The sequence below is a fragment of the Diabrotica undecimpunctata genome, chromosome 9 (assembly GCF_040954645.1).
Source record: "Diabrotica undecimpunctata isolate CICGRU chromosome 9, icDiaUnde3, whole genome shotgun sequence".
Taxonomy (NCBI): Eukaryota; Metazoa; Arthropoda; class Insecta; order Coleoptera; family Chrysomelidae; genus Diabrotica; species Diabrotica undecimpunctata.
The window spans coordinates 101,093,101-101,115,344 of record NC_092811.1 but is presented as its reverse complement, the minus strand read 5'-3'; the positions used below and the strand labels follow the sequence as shown (position 1 = coordinate 101,115,344).

Here is a 22,244-nt window from a genome sequence, read left to right as displayed (position 1 = left end):
CACAGCTTACCAGTAAAGCAGTCCTACTTCTGGATAATGCTCGAACTCATCCTGGAAACCTAACATGTGAGACAGATGACATAAAAATTGTCTCGTAATGTGACAAGCTTGGTGCAACCGATGAATCAAGGGGTGATTGAAAGACGATACAGACGTAAATTACTGTCTGAAATTTTACAATGCGCAGAAAATGAAGATCTCAATCTTATTGATATCATCAAAAAATTAACTTAAAGGACGTAATTTACATGTTAGCTTCCACTTTGAAAATTGAGGAACTTGTTGAGTGTCAACAATCACACGAAGAAGATAATTATACCACCATTCTTCAAGATCTCCAAACGTTATCCGAAAATGTCCAATTGCAGGCTGAAGATATTAAAGAATGGATGAATTGTGACGAGGAACTTGAAAACGAATTTCTGACAGACCATGAAATAATTACACTAGCAACACATGAAGAGCCCTATGAGGAAACTGATGATGATGATGACGGGGAGGAAAAGATCGGTCACACCGAAGAGATGGCTACAATGAAGGTGGCATTGAAGTATATTGAACAACAACCTGGATCATCTTCAACAGACGTCTTGGTTTTTAAAAAATGGGAAGATATAGCTTTTAAAAATTCACTTAATGTCAAGAAACAGAAGGAAGTTGCCGATTTTTTTAAAACAAGTTTGTAAAATATTTAAATATATATGCATATATGTATGTACATAGAAATAAATAGTATTTTTCAACTGTATAGTCATAGTCATAGTCATAGTCATCTTTATTGATCCTTTAAGACATTCAAAATAAATGTATAGGATACGTCACTACAGAATTTGGTATAAAAAACATTAATGTGTATAATACAATATTCACAGTGTAAAAAAAAATTGACAAAACATAAAATATATAAAATAACATTTTTACAAGTAAAATATGAAGCTATTGCAGTTTGTCCTCAAGATATTCATTTATAGAATAATATGCTTTTCTTAAGAGTAAATCTTTAACATTTTTTTTAAATTTAGAGATAAGTGGTATTTCTTTCACAGTTTTTGGCAAATGATTGTATAAGGTCAGTCCCATATATCTGAAGCAATTTTGAAATTTGGATGTTCTGTGTTTAGGAACTCGTAAAGATTCAGCACTTCTTGTATTGTAGTAGTGATTGTCTGAATTTACTGGAAATGAATTGATTTCCTCTTTGACATAAAGTAAACATTTATAGATATATAGGCAGTAGAAAGTTAAAATTTGATGTTTAATAAAAACTGGTTTACAAGACTGTTGATAATCCAAATTAAAAATTTTACGGATAATTTTTTTTTGGTTAATGAACACTTTGTTACTATCTACTGAGTTCCCCCACAAAATTACATTGTAGCACATGTGGCTGTAAGCAAGGCTATAATAAACGTTCATTAATGCCGAGATGGGTAGTGCGTTTTTAATTCTAGATATAGCATAAAAAGCTTTATTCAATTTCATGTTCACTGAATTCACTTGCTCTGACCATTTGAGATTACAATCAATGAATACACCCAAAAACTTTGTAGAGTGAGTGGAAGATAACATATTGTTTCTATCGTGGATGGTTAAGATATAGTCATATTTAGATGAGTTGTATGAATGAAAATAAATAATTTGCGTCTTGTCAATGTTTAATATTAGTCTGTTGGTATTACACCAGCGTATAAAGCAGTCAACAACAGTCTTCATTGTCATTTTTAATTCCTCTAGTGTACGTGCAGAGACTATTAACGAGGTATCATCAGCAAACATTGATATTATAAGTGCCCTTATGTGATCTGGTAGGTCATTAATAAAAATTAGGAATAATAATGGTCCCAGCACGGATCCCTGTGGTACTCCTTTATTTGTCGTGTATGGTTCTGAGCTTGATTCTTTCATCTTAACAACACTCTTCCTGTCACTTAAGAAATTTATTATCCATTCTAGAAATATCCCTCTAAAACCAACGTTATATAATTTATTGCGAATAAATGTTATGTCTAAGCAGTCAAAAGCACGTGATAGATCAAAAAATAATCCTGCCACGTGGTTTCTACTATCTAATTCATCATAAATACGCTCAAACAAGCTGCATGCAGCCGTGAGTGTTGACTTTTTTGATCTAAAGCCGTGTTGGGTTGGAGTTAATAAATTGTATTCTTCTATAAAATTTAACATTCTGTTGTATACAACCTTCTCTATTACTTTTGAAATTATGCTAAGGACAGATACTGGTCTATAATTTGAAATATCATGAGGGTCATTCTTTTTGAAGATTGGAATAACTTTTGCCATTTTAAATATGGATGGAAATTGGCTGGTTGTTATTGAGAGATTAACTAAATGGGTTAAAGGAATCGATATATGATCACTTATCAGTTTTATTATTTTTACAGATATGTTATCAATACCAGTACTAGGCTTATTTTTTAGTTGATCGATTGTATTTTTTATTTCAATTGGAGTTACGGGTAAAAAGAAAAATGTTTTGTTACACATTTTTGAGGTAGTACAAGAAGAAGGTAACGATGTGCCAAAATGAGTTTGAAGATTGTATTCTGTAATTGTAGCAAAATATGAGGCAAACGAATTAGCAATATCACAAGACTTGGTAATAATTTTATTATCATAATGTAGAATAATATCAGACCTGTTCTTTTGCCTACCAGTTTCACTGTTTACTAAATTCCAAATTGTTTTTGGTATATTGTAAGATTGATTAATTAAGTCACTATGAAAGTTTTTTTTAGTATTTATTAATAGAGAATTATATTCTTTTTTTGCCTGTTTATAGGTATCTTGAGACTCGAGACTCCCTATATTTTTTGCTATCCAGTGTAGATTTTTTAGTTTTTCACTAGCGTGTCTTACCTCATTTGTTACCCATGTAGCCTTATTTGTTTTGAGTGCTTTATACCGTGTTTTTATTGGACAATATAAATTTAGATTGTAATCTAAAATGCTAACAAATGAATTTGTGGCATATTCAGCATTCAATTGTGAATAAACTTCATCAAAAACTGTAGAAGAAATCCCTGCTTTAAACATCCGCATATTTTCATCTGACATATCCCTGTAACTGATGGGTTTTTTATCTTTTTTCGATACTTTATTGGCTTGCAAATTTAAACTAAGTGAAAATACTTTATGGTCACTGAAGTGACCCTCGAACACATTTGATTTATAAAGATGTGGTTCGATATTTGTCAATATGTAATCCAATTTTGTAGATGATGTTTTACCTACTTTATCTACGAAAACTCTTGTAGGAGCCTCAGATGTGACTCTCAGATTATTGCCCAGGGAAATAAGCATTTTTTCATGACACTCGTCCGGCCAGGCAAACGACAGTTGTTTTGAGTAGTATGGACCTCTGTAACAAAAACCTATATGTTTCCTGCAGTCGATTTTTTGGACTTAATTAGTTATTAACAAATTAAAGTCAAAAAACGGAAAATTTTTGCTTTTTTCGTCAATCAGCAAAAAGTGAAGCATTTTAGACAAATTTTAGAAGAGAAGAAACTTATAAGTCATATAAAAACCTTTAAAATGGCGTTTTCTAAATGTTTCTATCCTTATTTGTTGCTTGGAAAGTTGCAAAATAAGTCAAAATTTTCTGTTTTTTATAAATGTTAATAACTTTTTTGAAAATAAACTTATAACATTTATATTTCATGGAATGCTGTGCCTTCTAGTGCTTAAAATATGGTTAAAATTTCAAAGTGATCAGTCAAATAGTTTAAAAGTTATTTTATTTGTTTATCCCAAATTAATTTTTTTTGCAACAATATAAGTCAGAAAATTATATAGTTTTAGTAATTGTAAGGGTAGTTTCTGGAAGAAGAAGACTTGTTCTATTATAAACATTAAAAAAAAATTAAGAAAATTAATTTTAAATATTGCAAAATAATTTTGCAAAAACATGTCGCTTTTTTGCTTATAAACAATTAGAATAACTTTTTAACCATTGCCTGCAAGAATATTATTTTTTTATATTTAAGAAGCCTGAATTTTTTCACAAATTTAAAAGAAAAAATATGTGTCCTAAAATAATTTGGGACAAAGTTAGCCTCTTTTTTTTATTTTATTCATAGCAGCCTTGTTTATAATAATTAATAAATCTAATTAGCGTTATTTAAAAGAAAACACTTTATAGTTTTAACGTACCACATTCTAAAAAAATTGCCCTTCAACGAAATCGTCCACAAAGCTTCAAAATGTGGTCCTTAAAATCGGCTGGCTTCGAAACTCACGGAAGCCGAAGGGAGGGGGAAGGAGCTGTTAGCTGTATCGCTGGTTCTTATTTATGGGTTTCAACGTTCCTTTTTTAATTTGTATGTACTGTTTGCGTACATTACGAATATGCATGATTTCAATAAATTGTTAAATAAACTATCTAATTTGCTTCAATTTTTTTTTCAATTTTTATTATAATATTTGAGATAATTTTTATTTAAAAACATAAATATTTATAATTAATTTATACCTCTTTAATAAAATTGTAAATAATTTATTTATAATAGATTTTATGAAAACAACAAATTGTCCTATTCAATTGTTTCTAAAAATAGTATTGCTTTGGAAATATTAATTAAAATAATTTTTCTAATGTCTATTCTTTATTATTTTATTATTATTCTTTTTAAGTTAGAATTAATTTCATGTTATCGAATGAACTATCCTACAATAAAGTCGTCCCAATAATGCAAATCAGTAATATTGGCAATATAATTTTAAAGTAATCTACTTTAAAATATATGTTTATATATATATATATATATTTTTATTATATGATACCGGGAATTTAAAAAGTTCTAAACAATATTACCTGAAAATCGTATCAAGTTTAACTCCCTGTATAATTAAAAAGGAGTATAGGAACATTGATATATTGCAACCATAGTTTTTTAATAATTGTTAAAAATTATAAAACATATTCGTTTTTATAATATTCGTTAAATCAAATACAGGGTAAGTCAAAATGCAAGTACATTATTTTCTTGGTAATAGAACACCCTGTATTTTATATCACTATCAAAAAGTACTAATATCGTACTTCAAATTTTATAAAGTACTCCCTATACCTAAAGTTATCAGTTTTCTAGATATTTTTATTTTTCTATCAAAATATTATTTTGGTAGATATTTTAACGTTTACCAATAATTATTTTGAGTCGGCCATGATTGATTTGTCAGAAACTGACAGTTTGACATTATTGTTTATTAATTCAGTATTGGGATACACCGTAAATTATCAACAATTATTATTTAGTAATTCAGTAATTAATTCAATTTAAATTAGCAATAATGAATTTTACTACTGATGAAATGGTAGATATGATCTGGATATTGGGGGAATGCAATAAAAATTCATTACTATCAGCTAGAACTTATCAAGGTCATTTTGAACACCTTACTTAAGTAAGATAAGTTAAAATTACTATTATTTTTTATCAATTTTATTTCAAATAAATTGTTTTCTTTTATGTGTCGCTATTTAGTTACTGAATTAATAATAATTATTATTGGTAAACGTTAAAATATCTACCAAATTATTACTTTGATAGAAAAATAAAAATATCTAGAAAACTGATAACTTTAGGTATAGGAAGTACTTTATAAAATTTGAAGTACGATATTAGTACTTTTTGATAGCGATATAAAATACAGGGTGTTCTATTTAAAATTACCAAGAAAATAATGTACTTGCATTTTGACTTACCCTGTATTTGATTTAACGAATATTATAAAAACGAATATGTTTTATAAGTTTTAATAATTATTAAAAAACTATGGTTGCAATAGATCAATGTTCCTATACTTCTTTGTAATTATACAGGGAGTTAAACTTGATACGATTTTCAGATAATATTGGTTATAACTTTTTAAATACCTGGTATAACATAATAAAACTTTACATTGTTGTGATGTGGAAGTAAAGCAGATTTCAAATTTAAAATAAAATACAGGGTGTTCCATTTAAAAAAACATAAGTTTGGTCTGCCACCATCGTATGGAACACCCTGTAAGATTGTAACTAATTTTAAAATGTGGAGTTTAAAGCTGCCTACAATTTTTGTCAACAACTTTTTTTTGTAATTCTTACTATAACAGATCTACTGAGAATTCTTAATTGTTATAAACAAAGCTGTTATGAATTAAATAAAAAAAGAGGCTAACTTTGTCCCAAATCATTTTAGGACAAAATTTTTTTCTTTTAAATTTGTAAAAAAATTTAGGCGTTTTAAATATAAAAAAATAATGTTCTTACAGGCAATGGCTAAAAAGTTATTCTAATTGTTTATAAGCAAAAAATCGACATGTTTTTGCAAGATTATTTTGCAATATTTAAAATTAATTTTCTTAATTTTTTTTTAATGTTAATAATAGAACAAGTCTTCTTCTTCAAGAAACTATCATTACAATTATTAAAACTAAATAATTTTCTGACTTATATTGTTGCAAAAAAAATTAATTTGGGATAAACAAATAAAATAACTCTTAAACTATTTGACCGATCACTTTGAAATTTTAACATTATTTTAAGCACTCATAGACACAGCATTCTATGAAATATAAATGTTATAAGTTTATTTTCAAAAAAATTATTAACATTTATAAAAAACCGAAATTTTTGACCTATTTTGCAATTTCCTAAGCAACAAATAAGGATAGAAACATTTAGTAAACTCCATTTTGAAGGTTTTTATATGACTTAAAAGTTTCTTTTCTTGTAAAATTTGTTTAAAATCCTTCACTTTTTGCCGATAGACGAAAAAAGCAAAATTTTTCCGTTTTTTGACCTTAATTTGTTAATAACTAATTAAGTCCAAAAAATCTACTGCAGGAAACGTATAGGTTTTTGTTACAGAGGTCCATACTACTCATAACAACTGTTGTTTGCCTGGCCGGACGAGTGTCAAAAACAAGGAACTTTTTTTGCTTATTTCCCTGGCCTATTATAACTAACTAAAAACTCATTAAAAGATTGCTTATTATTAGACATGACAAGATAATCAATGTTTAGATCCCCACAAATATAAATATCATGATATGACTTACTGCATAGCTCCAATATATTATGTAATTTACACAGAAAACTCTGAACTTCTCCTGATGGCGAACGATAAACACTAATAACACAAATTTTCCTATTGGCTATAAACAGAGAAATCGCACAGCACTCACACACCATTTCTTCACTTAAGTTAGAGACATCTAATGTTTTGAATTTAATATCAGTTTTGATGTAGATGATGGATCCTCCATGGATATGGAACTTTCGACAAAAATAAGCGGCGATGTTGTATCCATTCAGGGTCATAAATTGGATGTTTTCTTCAGTACACCAATGTTCTGATAGACAAATTATATCGGGTGTTTCCTGCAATGTTAAGACTTCAAGTTTGAGTAACTTATTTGTCAAAGATTGAGCATTTAGTTGCAATATTTTTAAACAACTGTCTGGTGATGATAAAAGTAACGTTTCTCTTGGATTTACTTGACTAAAAAAGATACTCCGTGATCTTTATTAATATACACCTTCCTGTACATACATGTGCTTGCATGTGTTTCATACGTGCATACATCCTGTACATATATGTGTTTGATATATGTATGTATTTACATACTTGATTTTTCTCATGAAAATGTCTGCTCATCGGATTAACCGGTCATTTGGTCAACCAGCCAGGCTCTGGCCAAGAGGTGGCCGGTTAACAGGGAGTCTACTGTACTTTATTTATCATTTTTTCTGATGTTTAAGTAGTAATTAATATACGTTTTAAATGATGTTTCGTTTCGATTTTATTAAAGACCGAAATCCATTTAGTAAGAAGTTAATTATTAGTTAATTATTAGTAAGAAGTTATTCTTCTATTAGTCGTATCGTTACCCACCCCAATGAAGCTTCCGATTCTGAGCAAACAGGCATTTGAAATGTTCCTATGTACGATCAGCTTATTATCACCTGATCTATTTCTCTCTGACCCCCTTGAGCTGTTTATCATTACAGAATTACTTTTAAGAATGTAAGTGGCTCATTAAGCTGATTAGGCCATGATCTTCGTAGCCCCCGACGTTGAGGTTTTTTGTAATTACTATGAAAGTGGACATCAAGCCAGTGATGGTATTTTTCACTATTGTATATTATTTTCACTATTGTATTAAAGAGTTTGCTTGATATAGAAGAGTTGAACTATTTCCGCATTTACGATGTCAAGGTCTTACAGCCTTATTATTTTTTAAACCTCCTCCTTCTTCTTTTTATGTAGACATAACTCTTGCCATGTCTATATTTCAATGTACCTCCAGTATGTTGTGGTTCCATCGTTTTCGTGGTCTGTCTACCGATCATCTTCCTATTGGTGAACCGTCCCTTGCCGTCTTTACTACTCTATTTGTTGTCATTCGGCTTATATGATCGTTCCATTCTACTCTCATTCTATTTCTTACCCAGTTCTTGATGTTCTCCACCTTGTATCCACGTCGTATATCTGTACTTCTACCTCTGTCCCATAGTGTCTTACCATCAATTTTTCATCTTTGCTGTTTCTAACACCTTTTGTGTCCCTTCTGTGTCAGGTCGTGTTTCTGCCGAGTATGTCATTATTGATCTGATGACTGTTTTGGAAATTCTGCCTTTCATTTATTTCCCGAAATTTTTTTATTTCTCCATATTTTTTCATTAAGGCAGCCTGCAGCTATGTTTGCTTCATTCACTTGATCTTCTACTTCAGTTTCGAGCTTTCCGTAGCTAGATAATAGTATGCCTAGATATTTAAACTTTTCTTTTTTGGGGAAATTAACATGTTAAATTTTCTGGCGGTTATATTATATTGGTGCAGCATACGTTATTATTTCATCCACAATCGGGTTGAACAATAGAAGACTCAGGGAATCTCCCTGTTGTATCCCATTTCCAGCTTCAATAGGGTCGGTTAGTTCTTCTTCTACTTTTAGTTTTATTGTGTTGTTTTGGTAGATATTTTCGGTCGTTTTGATTATTAATAGAGGTATCTCTCTTGCGTACAATAAGTGGATAACGTCCTTTAATTTGACCCGTTCAAATGCCTTCTTAAGGTCCACGAAACATAGATATGCCGGTTTGATGTATTCTAACGATTTCTCTTGTACTTGTCTCATTATAAATATAGTGTCGGTATAATCTTCCCGACATAAAACCTTGTTGTTTTTTTTTGCTAGTGGTATAATTTCAATTAGTTTATTTGTCGTCACTTTGGTTGTTAATTTTAGTGTTGTGTTCAATAAATTAATTCCTCTGTAATTTTCCAGAGGGATTTTTCTTCCTTTTTGAAGAGAGGTATTAGGATGCTTAATCTCCATTCTTAAGGAATTCTGTTTTGCTCTATTATTTTTTGGATTAGTTTTAATAGTTGTTTGGTCAGAACTGGTCCTCCGTACTTTAGGAGTTCTTTTGGTATTCTGTCCTCTCCTGGCGACTTTGTATTTTTTAATTTCCTTAATGCTTCCTTTACCTCTTTATCCTCAATATTTATTTCTTCATTTGTCGTCACCTCTGGTGTTGGTGGTTCATTATCGTCACCTTTAGCAAATAGAAATCGAAAGTAGTCTACCCATGTTTCCTTCTGAATGTGTTTCGTTTTAAATAGTTCGTTCATCTCTTTTCTTTGTCCTCTGATCATTCTCCATATTTCTTTTTGTGTTCCGTAGAAGTCTTGATTCATTTGTTTTAAGAAGCTCTGTCAGTGTTCCCTTTTTATTTGTCCAACTGACATATTTGTCTAACTAATTTTTTAAACCTGAGATCGGCTATTTCACTTCTGATTCTAAAATTGGTGGACCAGTTAAGTCTGTATTTTCATTCTTAGCATATAAATTACGATCGTCAGAGAAAAGTTCAATTATATAAGTTTGTCAGCATTGGCATAGTTCATTGTCTATAATTCTACAGGGTGTTTTATATTGCTACGAAATTAGTAAAATACGTAAATATCTCTTAAACTATCTTGTATACCATTGCAGAACCTTACATGTAAAAACGAGAACATCGAGAAGGCTCCAAAAATTTACAAATATACTGGGTGTTCCATTAAAAAGGAAGTGTTTGTTCCACCTTGCCAATATGGATAGCCCTGTATATTTGAAAATATTTTCAAAATATGGTCTTACCTATGCTCAAACTTTTACCTAATAAGTAAGTGGACTTCGCCTCACTAATGCCGCACCCTATATCATCTGATTTGGCCGATTTTTATTGTTTAGGTTTCTATTGAAGATATCATAACAAACACAATACTTTTTTACATTGTACGATATTTTTAACGATATGTAACTATATGAGAATGATTACAAGTACTTACTGGCGTGGGCGAAAGGACTCCAGGCGAAGGGAAATTCGTAATCAACTGCTGCACAGGAATTGCCGTTACGTAGTGTTGAGGATCCAAGAATTGCGTTGAAGGTATGGGTTGGGACTGTGGGGGTATCTGCATGGGATGCTGATGCAGATGCGGTTGTGGCTGAAGCTGAGCGGGAGACTGGAGTTGCTGTTGAGGTTGGGACTGTTGAGGTAGAACTTGTTGCGTAGTGGCCTGAGCTGGACTGGACTGACTGATGACGGGTTGGGTATTTCCGTAGGTATTTCTTACTTTCTAAACAATAATTAAAAGAAGAGTGTTCATAAATTATAATACACGCAAAAATAGATATACTTAGACAACAAAGTTTATTTCTAATACAATTGTTACTCTTATTAAAAAATACTTTATATAATCATAGCAACTTGCAAGTAATAAATTTTTTTAGACCAAAAACAATTTTGAGATTTTTATAACAATCTTCCATACAAATATTGCTTGTTAGTAAACACATTAATCGTCACTCTTAAATTAAAGGTCATGTCTGGACTGCATCAGGCATTTTTTTTTATTTTTACACACGACATCTAAAAATATCAATTATGGAGTTCCAGGAGATCCAAAAACAGAGATAAAAAAAATTCACAAGAAAAAACAAACGGATAGAGACGTCGATGTTTACGGATAGGGTGAGGGGTAATTCTGCTATTAGTAGAGAAACCTAGTCTTAAATTTTAACTAACGTTGATAGAAAACCAAAGAACCTAGCCGAAAAGATGGATGGCAAAGACTGGCGGAGACTAATCGAACAAAAAAAGTCAAGCTAGGCTTAAAACGCTAATCAACAGTACAGGAGAAGCCAAAGAGGAATATATTGCAAGTAGACGACAATCAAAAAACATCTAAGATTTAGAAAGAGGAAAAAAAAATAAAAAAAAGATTAAAAGGCTAACAGAACATGAACAGAAAAAGTATGATGATAAAGCAATTCTATTTTGAGAAAAAAGTTTTCCAACCAAGAACAAAATTATCCAAAGACAAAAATGGTAAGCTAATTTGACTTTGAAAGCTAAAATTCTGGATGAATTAGTTTTATTGCTCTCCAGTGTGTATTAGTAATACCTAAATAAAACAAAAGTAGTAATTCTTATTTATTTATTTTTCCAACTATAATAAATTAGAAAAAAAAATTAATGTGAGACTTGCGTTTGAACAGTTTTTGCTAGGTTCTTAATGTCTGGTCTGTAGTTGGAAATGGCCAACCTTAAAGAATCCAACGTATGAGCTTAAGCTGGAACGGTGTTTACTCTTCGTTTGTTTTAAATATGAAGACGCTAATTCACATAAATAGGTTAAACCAAAACATGCGTGCAGTTGTTGACTACATTTCTTTAAATTTGGATATTTGTCATTGCACACCAATGGCCAGAAATCTATTTCAATTTTATGTAAAAGTTGGTCCATTTGGAATATCTCCGCAAATTATTTGGATATTTCAAAGGTGTCATGAATAGTATCATTGAATGGATAATTTACAAATTCGACCAACTTTTCAATTTTATTGAAATCTCTAAAACGGATTTCAAAGTCCGATACCACTGACCGAATTTCTGCTGTATACTTCTGTGGCTTGAAAACATAGGAAGAGTGTTTCTCCATGTGATCTTTAATGCCATAAATCTTGAAAACCTTTTCTTTTTAATATCAACTATCAAGAGATTTCCAGATACTGCTGGAGATTTGAATGATGCAATACAACTTATCATTTCTGATAATGTTTTGTTCTTGCCCTGCAGTTCCAGATTCAATGCGCTTATGCTCAGTTTACCAGTGAAATCTGCTAGAAATGCCAAATCACATTGCCAAATCAATTGCTGATGATCATCACCCTTTCTCCAAGAAACTTAATAATGTCATTTAACAAATCTCGAAACTCTTGGCAAAAACTTGCTGCGACTCAGTCACCTTACGTCGGTGTGAATGTTTAAATCTGGTTCTTCGTCATCCAGGTGTTGCTTAAACAGCCGTCTTTGCAGAGATTTGCCTCTTATTGAATTAACAATTTTAAACGCAATATCCATCACGTCTTTTGTGTTAAACCTTTTACTGTCAGGACCTGTTGATGAATAAGGCAGTGGTAATTAATGAAGTCCGGGAAATCTTCATCCTTGTGACATATTGATATAAATCCACTATTAACACCAATCACTGGCGGAGCCCCATTTGTCGCTATTAAACAAAAGCAGATTAATCTTACCAACAAAATGTTTGAATTCCGTGAATAAATCGTGTTCTGCCTTTTAAGGATATCATTGTTAGCAACTCTTCTCTTGTTGAGAAACCATCAAAGACCATCCAAATGAAAATAAGTAACTGTGCAGTATTCATGATATCCGTCGACTCATCAAGCTGTAGTGACAATGCAACGCACCGGAGTAGATCTCTTTGCAGTTGTTCATTAAGATTTTTACTCAAAAATTCTATACGACACATCACAGAATTCCGTAACAGCTGCAGATCATGTATAGTTTTTTTATTTCATTTTTATTTTTGAAATTAACAGTAAATCTGATAAATCTTCGAATATTTCTTTGACATATTCTCTATCAGAAAACGGTGTACACTTTTGCGCAATTTCATAACAAACTAAGAATGAAGCTTCAGTTACAGCCTTAGACTGTTCATTCGGCTTACAGAACATATTTTCCTGGGCAGTCGAAATAGATTTTAATGCTTGAAGTTTATTCTTTCTCACTTCACTGTTAGGTGAACTCTGATTGGCAATTACCGTGTATTGTGTTGAAGTGACGCTCTAAATTTCCTTTTTTCGGTATTGCTACTGATGAATTGCAGATTAAGCAACAACAATTTTCTTTTAACATAGTAGAGAGATATTCCAGCTCCCATTATTGATGGAAATGACAAAATTTCGATTATTTTGGAGCTTATCCCTCATAAAAAAGAAGAAGAAATGAAATTCATGAGAAGAAGCTGTAGAGTAACAAGACTGGATAGTAATAGAAATGAGGAGATAAAAAGGAGAACGGATTTCGCAATGGAACCCAATAGGAAAGGTAGATCCTGAAGATCATGAAGATATCTAGAAAAATTGCTAAGTAATAAACAAAAATATTGTATTTAAACGCCCTCTGACTCAAAGCGAATTATTCTAAGCCCATTACCGTTAAATAAAACAAGACAGTTACATATAACGAATAATTTTATCCAAGAAATAAACGAACCAGGTGTACTTCCATTGCAGCTGTATTTATTACCAGATCTTAAATAAAAAATGTCCATCAAAATCATTAAATAAATTAAATAAAATCATAATTCGTCATAAATAGCGTTTTCGTAATTGCGAAAATATTCAGAATAAAATGCCAGTTCTTGGAAGTTACGCAACAGATTTCTGTTCAGTTGTGTAAACATAACTTTGAAACAATAGAAACTGGAAGTATGGATTTTCGATTTAGCGCTTCAAGAAACGAATCTCAGCTAATTCCGCTACCTGTCACTTAAAAACAGAAGTTCACTGGAAATAAAACTTCCAATGCGACAGTGTAGGCGGTTGGGGAAAGTACAGATTAAAGTAGAATTAACGTTGGAACATGAAGACAAAAGGGAAATGATTATTTGCATTTGCATCAGAAGTAGCTTGAACATAGAACGTTTTCTCGATTCTGAAACGAATAATACAAGAATGCGATTTTAATATAATTAAAAATAATAATATCACAATTTAAACATTGTTAATTATATTGATTACCCAAAACAGATTCATCTAAATTAAATATCAACTTATTTGGATAAATTCATATCAAGTCTTACACGTTCGTTTTTGAAGCCTGTGTTACAAATCGGTCGTACAGCAGCTAATTGGCTTATTATACACCTTTCATTTATTCATGATACCCATTCCAGAATTCTGGAACCCTGTACCAGCGTATAAAAAACCAATACTAAATGCTCAACTTACAATCAACCAACAGAATATCGAAAAAGTCGAGCAATATACATATCTAGGCACCAATTTAAATAGCCAATGGGACCACTCAACAGAAATTAAACAGCGAATAATAAAAGCAAAAGCAGCATTCGCTAGAATGAGAACCATTTTCAACAGTCGAGACATATCATTAAAAACAAAATGCCGTCTATTGAACTGCTACATATTCACAGTTCTGCTCTACGGAATGGAAGCGTGGACACTGACTGTTGCATCTATGAATCGGCTCGAAGCTTTCAAAATGTGGTGTTATAGGCGCATCTTACGTATATCCTGGGTTGACAGAGTTACTAATGTGGAGGTCCTGCGTAGAATGGGGAAAGAATGTGAAATTCTCATGACCGTCAAAACTAAAAAGTTGGAATATCTAGGACATGTAATGAGAAATCAAGAACGTTACGGCCTTCTCCAGCTGATTCTCCAAGGGAAGGTAAATGGTAAGAGAGGACCGGGAAGAAGACTCATTTCCTGGCTTCAAAATTTACGAAAGTGGTATAACACGACTAACACTGAACTAGTCCGCGCTGCAATAAACAAAGTAAAGATAGCCTTGATGATCGCCAACATCCGGAACGGATAGGCACTTTAAGAAGAAGTACCAGCGTATACAGGACTAGTGGATGAGTCTTCTTCTTAACGTGCCCTATCAAGTCCCCTTGACGTTGGCGATTAACATGGCGAAGCTGTCTCTGTCTTGAGCTATTCTAAAGAGTTGCTCAGCTTTCCTCATTCCTGTCCACTCCCTGACATTCTTCAACCAAGAGGCCTGCTTTCTACCAATTCCTCTGCGTCCTTCGATTTTACTCATCATAATAAGTTGAAGAATATTATATTGGTTTCCCCTTACTACGTGTCCAAAATAGGCCATCTTTCTACATTTGATGTTATCAAGCAGCTCGCGAGCAGCATTTGCTCTCTCAAGGACTGCCACATTTGTCAGCATAGCCGTCCATGGAATTTTTAGTATACGTCTGTGCAGCCACATTTCAAAGGCCTCCAGACGATTAATGGTGGATATTTTTAATGTCCATGCTTCGACACCGTATAAGAGGACTGACCAAATGTAGCATTTAACCATGCGATTTCGAAGTTGAAGTTGCAAGTTATCATTACAGAAGAATGACTTCACTTTTAAAAATGTCGTGCGGGCTATCTCGATTCTACGTTTTATCTCTTGAACTGGATCTAGTTGTTCAGTAATATGGCAACCAAGATAATTAAAACTGGACACTCTTTGAATTATATGACCATCAACATATAATCCTGCATCTTGATGTGCTAAACGGCTAAACACCATGTGTTTTGTTTTTGAACAGTTTATGTTTAGGCCAAACTCTCTTCCCACTGTATCAATGGCATTTAAAGGGCATTGTAATCCATTCATGTCATCACTTAAAATAACTGTATCGTCTGCATATTTGATTGTATTTATCAGAATTCCATTAACTTTCACGCCCCATTCCAAATTATGCAGCGCTTCTTTAAATATTCTATCTGAATATAAATTAAATAAAAGTGGGGATAGTATACAACCCTGTCTGACACCTCTTTGTATTTTACATATTTCTGTTGATTTTCCATTTATGCGAGCTGTCGCTGTTTGACGCCAGTATAACTTTTCTATGAATCGTATGTCTTGACTATCAACTCCTTTATCTTTTAATATTGTAATTAATTTGTGATGCTGTACTCGATCAAAGGCCTTTTCATAGTCAATAAATACATCAAAGACGTCTTTCCTTTGATCTCGACATTTCTGCATAATCTATAATCGCTACAGTTTTTTGGACGTTGTTTTTTTGGTAGTGTTATGAATTCGGACTTTAACCAATCTTCAGGGATATCACCAGTCGAATAAACATCATTGAAAAGCTTGACCAGTATTCCAATGTTTTCCTCATTTATAAGCTTTAACATCTCTGTCGGTATACTATCAGGGCCAACGGCTTTATTGTACTTTGCTAACTTTATAGCATGCAGTATTTCTGATTTTAGTATTTCTGGTCCTTCACCTTCAACTAAAGTCTCCAGTTCTTCGGGTCTCTCATCATTATACAGTTCACTTATATAATTACACCAGGTTGTTCGAATTTCATGTTCGTCTATTATCATTTTTCCCGACGAATCGGTTATAGTATGTGGAGTTTTCTTATGATAAAGACCATCTACTTCTCTAACTTTTTTAAACATATTAAACATATCATGTTTTTTATTCAACTTTTCTACTTCCTTGCATTTATTATGAATATATAAATGGATATTATCCATTTTAGTGGATGAGTATTATATTTTTTTGAAGTTAGCTGGTAGTCCCTTGAGCGGCGCATGTCAAGTAAGGAATGTTCCTGTTATGACTTTAACCTGCTTATGCTTGTTTGAGAGAGTGTTGGTATTTTCTTCAGAATCTATGTAATTCCAAGGCACTCAAGTATTCGCACCTTGCTCAGTTAGAGGATAAACATTTTTTTTACACCTTTGGCCACTTAACCACTGATGCATATATTATTGTTATTTTAATCACTTTTGATAAATACCATATGTAATATGTCTGGCTTTACAACTCACATTTTCCATGAAAGTACTAAAGCTTTCTGGGTTATTTGTTGTATTTGCTTAATCTAAGAGCGTCGGATATATTACTACCAGAAGGTACTATAATGTCTGTCGTTAGTAAATCTAGCTATCAATCCATCCATGACCAGACACCACAAAAGAGGAGATAAGACTCCCCATGCGGATAGCCTCTGGCTATCTGTGCTGAAGCTGTACCCCCAGTAACGTTCCGTGTATCACATGGCTCTTCAGCATACAGCATATCTGCTTGCAGGTGATTGTGATTGTTTCCTAGGAGGCGTTATCGAATATATTTCCCATATATCGAGACATGCACCCAGCATCATCTCTTGGTTTTCCAGAACATATGAGATGAGACACGAGAATCCTATTTTCTACACATATTTTTCCTGATGTTTTGGACTTGCAACTAATACAGATGACATCATAGTTAGTAAGCTCAGAGACAGCCATTTCCTTTCCAACATCCAACTTCTTCTTCTTAACGTGCCCCATCCCTAAGGACATTGGCGATTATCATGGCCCATTTGACTCTATCTGCAGCGGTTCTGAAAAGTTCTATTGACGTTTTCCCACTCCATTGTCTCAGATTCTTCAGCCAGGACGCGCGTCTTCTCCCCGGTCCTCTTTTGCCTTCCACCTTCCCTTGTATGACCAGCCGCATAAATTCGTATTTCTCGTTTCTTAGTATGTGACCAAAGTAGCTCATGTTTCTTTTCTTTATAATGTTCAGTATTTCTTTATCTTTTTTCATTCTTCATAGCGTTTCCGCATTTGTTATGTGTTGTGTCCAAGATATTTTCCACATTCTTCGATAGCACCACATTTCAAAGATAATGAGTTTTTCTCTTTCGCCTCTGTAATTTTCCAGGCCTCAACTCCATACAACAGGACAGAGAACACGCAGCATCTCAATACTCTAGTTCTAATTTAGATGTTGAGTTTTCCATTGCATTATATTGCTTTCTTCTTACTAAAAGCACTTCTAGCTATCTCAATACGCCGTTTTATTTCCGTACTTCTATCCTATTCTTCATTCAGTTCACAACCTAAGTACTGATATCTGTGCACCCTGCCTAAAAGTTTTCCTTTAGCATAAACACTGTCTTCTTCAATCTTGTTCTTGCTTACCACCATGATTTTTGTTTTATTTGTATTCAGTGCCATTCCATACCTTTCTCAGTATTGAGTAATGCGATTAACCAAGATCTGTAGTTCTTCTCTGCTCTCTGCAAGGAGTATTGTGTCATCTGCGTATCTAAGATTATTCAGAAGTGCTGCGTTAATAAATATGCCTTCATTTATGTCTTCTAATGCCTCTTTAAACAATTTTTCTGAATACATATTAAAAAGTAAAGGGGAAAGCACACATCCTTGTCTTACTCCACGATTTATAGGTATTTCTTTCGTTTTTTGTTGGTCTATTCGTATTATGGCTTTCTGATATTGGTATAGATTGGCAATGATTCTCACGTCTTCGTCATCTAATTCTGTGTTCTGCAGTATATTTGCCATTCTTCGGTGTTGTACTTTGTAGAAAGCTTTTTCGAAGTCGACTAGATATATGAATACATCGCAATTAACATCTCGACATCGTTCGATTAGTGTTTATACAGTAAATAATGCTTCTCTGGTGCCAAAGCCTTTTCTGAATCCCAATTGGTTTTCAGCTATTCTATCATCTAGATTTTTATAGATACGTTCATGTATCACTCGTAAGAACACTTTTAGAATATAGTTTATCAAGCTAATTGTCCTGTGTTCTTCACATTTCATTGCGTTTGATTTTTTGGGTATTGGAATAAATATTGATGTTAACCATTCTTTCGGAATCTCTCCCGTATAATAAATGTCATTAAATAATTCTATTAGTATGCGCATATGATTTTTTGTTAATATTCTTAAGATTTCTGTAGGTATTTTATCTGCACAACATTCAACAACATATTTTCTGCAAAAATCTTCAATAATATCTACAAGACCGAGTTTCCTACAGAGCAAGAAATAATAGATACAATTTCAAAATTAAAAAGTGACAGAGATCCTGAGAAGGATAATGCCCTTTTCGAACTCTTTAAAAACAACGACGACACACTGTTAAAATACATCTATAAGTTAATAAATTAAATCTGGCATAAGATGAAAATATCCGCGGACTGGAAATTAGGTATACTATGCCCACTTCACAAGAATGGAGATATAATGGTATGCGACAACTATACGCTGATGAGTAACGCATTTAAGATCGTTTTACTAATAATTAAAAATCGTATATTCCGTATAAGTATTCAAAAGTCAAATTGGTGATGAACAGTTTGGCTTTAGAAACGGCTTAGAAACCAAAGAGAACCTCCGCATGCGTATTTTCCTCTTAAAAAGTTGTGAATTTCGCAAGAACGTCTATGTCTATGTTTTATTGACTACGAAAATTCATTTTACCGAGTTCAAAATGACCTACTTTTTAAATAAATGGTAACGGCAGGATTGGATAACTGTGATTTTAGGTATACTATCACCAAATCCTTTTCATTTACATTTAGATGAAATATTCAAGAAAGCCTGAAATGGTAGACCAGAAGAATAAAGTTTGGTGGAGAAACAATTAATAATATCACATTACAGCCATTCTTACAGAAAGTGTAGAAGACCTTACAACATCGTTAAACTTGATAAGTGAAGTAAGCCATCGGAAAGGAGTCAAAATTAACATTAAGAAAACAAAGTGGATGGCAGTTAGCAAAATAAATCTAGCTTAATAGCAAATTTGAATAGATGGGGAGAAAGTAGAACCTGTCAGATAACGTCTTATGTAAAAAGAAGGGAGATTTTTCAATGGTCATCGCAAACTTCCATTCATAAGGCACCTACAGAAAAAGAAAACTGTATATCACACTAGCCTAGAGATAATCTTAATGCTCGTAAGAGTATTATATTCTCATTATGTTCTATTCAACAGTAGTGATACACTAGTATCTGTTTAATTACCATTTATTTGATTTTAAAGTACGTTTGTTTTTTTTGTCGAGGTCCAAACATAGATAGTGACCACTTTCTTGTAATAGCAAAAATCAGAGGAAGAATATCAAACCTAAAGAAGGATAAACATATGAAATAAGACATAATTAATGTTGATGATCTGCGCATTGAAACCCTTGCGAGAGATAAAGAGCAGACAAATGGACGAGGAAATAGAGAGCATGGAAGCAGGGGAAAATATGGGAGAATTGTGGACAAATTGTAGAAACATAATAACTGAAAAGGCATCGGAAATATTGGGTAAAACCAAACCAGTTAAACAAAACGAATGGTTCGACAAGCAGAACCAAGAAGCAACAAATAACAAAAATAGAGCATACCTAAAGACAAATCAAGCTAGATGCCCAAGAACAGCAATGGAGGAATACCGGTTCCTATGAAGAGAAGAAAAAAAATACATAGTAGAAAAAAAGACAATTTGAAGAAAATCTGGTAGAAAACATGGAATGGCTAAGAAATCAAAACGAAACTCGAAAGTTCTACAGAAATGTAAACAAAACGAGTGAAGTGTTTAAGCAGACAATAGAAAGCTGTAAGGATGGAGGATGAAGGAAATATACGGCCTCAATCTTAAACCGATGGGTTGAATTTTTCGACGCAAAATTTAATGGCCATTATATAAAAGAAGTAGATAACACCGTGGCAGATTAAGTACCGTAGCGCAATTATTAGAATCTATTCAACCCAAACGAAAGACTACCTACCACTGAAGAGGTTGTCCAAGCCATTAAAAAGCTTAAAAATAATAAAGCACCAGGAACTGATCAAATTTGTAGTGAGCTCTTCAAAAAATGGTGGCAACGCCCTGCTACAAGCACTGTATAAACTTTTACTTCTTGTCTGGCAAAATAAGAGCATGCTCTGTGAATGGTGTCAAGGTAAGATATGCCTGTTAAATAAAAAAGGCGATTAGCTCTAGTGTGACAACTACAGAGGTATAACCCTGTTAACAAATGCTTACAAAATACTAGCAAATATTCTCTATGAAAGGCTTCAAGTTTACACAGTTACCATAGTTGAAAAATACCTGGTCAGATTTACTCCAGAAAAATCAACAATTGACCAGATTCATTCAATAAGACAGATCCGAGATCGAGAAAATATTAGAATTTAACATTGAAACCCATCACCTATTCGTCGACTTCAAGGCCGCAGACGACAGTGTCAAGAGAACAATACTATACCAATCAATGCGTGAGTTTGGTTTAACTTAAAAGCCAGCGTTAGGACACAGGGGGAAAATTCTCGATCCTTTAAGATAAAGGACGGACTCAGACAAGGGATGCCCTAACTTGCCTCCTATTTAACACTGCCTTGAAAATGGCAGTCCGAGACACACGAATTAGTGAATGCGGTACTATCTACAATAGATCGAAACGAATGTTAGCACACGCTGATGACATTGACATAATAGGACGTAGCAAGCGAGATGTTAAGCGATATTTCCTAGAATTGGAAACGGCAGCAAAAGGGGTCGGTCTAGTCATCAACGAAGACAAAACCAAGTACATGTTGGTTACTAATAAAACCTGTTGACAGCTTCACATACCTTGGCTCGCTAGTGACTACTACCAATAAAATAAGCGAAGAAATTAAAAGACGAACAAACCTAACAAATAGGGCATACTATGGACTCCAAAAACAATTCGACTCAAGAAATATCCAAAGAAAAACTAAAATAATTATATACAAAACACTGCTGAGGCTGGTCCTTACATACAGGGCGGAAACATGGACTCTAACGCAGAAGGATGAAAGACTTCTGGGAATTTTCGAGCGTAAGATACTCCGCAAAATATTCGGAGCTATAAAAGATCAAGGACAGTGGCTCAAAAGATTTAATTTTGAATTATAATAACTCTTTAATGAACCAGATGTCGTAACGTTCATTAAAACATAGAGACTTCTGATGGGCCGGGCACATAACACGAATGCCTGACAACATGACTGCTAAAAAGCTAATGACAGGAATACCTACAGGAAAAGGAAGCAGAGGCCGATCGCGAATTACGTGGTTAAATGAAGTTGAGACTGACTTAGGAATACTAGAGACCAGAAGACGGCAACACGTTACCAGAAATCGAACAGAATGGCGACTAATCTTAGAGCTGGCCAGGATCCACAGAGGATTATCCAGCCAAAGATGATGATGATTGATTTTTTTGCCCGTTATGGTCTCGATCTCAGCAAACTTTATTCCAAATACTAATTTAGCCACATCCGTGAATGCAAGGCCTTTATATTTTAACTTACATTGCGCTTGTTTGGTCCTATTGATA

At 33.0% G+C, this 22,244-nt stretch overlaps 1 protein-coding gene across 2 annotated transcripts in view; it reads right to left on the bottom strand.

Annotated features, from left to right (window-relative positions):
- Positions 1-22,244, bottom strand: part of Clk (circadian locomoter output cycles kaput protein Clock) — a 157,085-nt gene that overhangs the window by 20,384 nt on the left and 114,457 nt on the right. For both annotated transcript variants that reach the window (XM_072543905.1, XM_072543904.1), the window contains exon 10: positions 10,350-10,640. In XM_072543905.1, the coding sequence (XP_072400006.1) occupies positions 10,350-10,640 (291 nt within the window). The remainder of the gene's footprint in view (positions 1-10,349; positions 10,641-22,244) is intronic.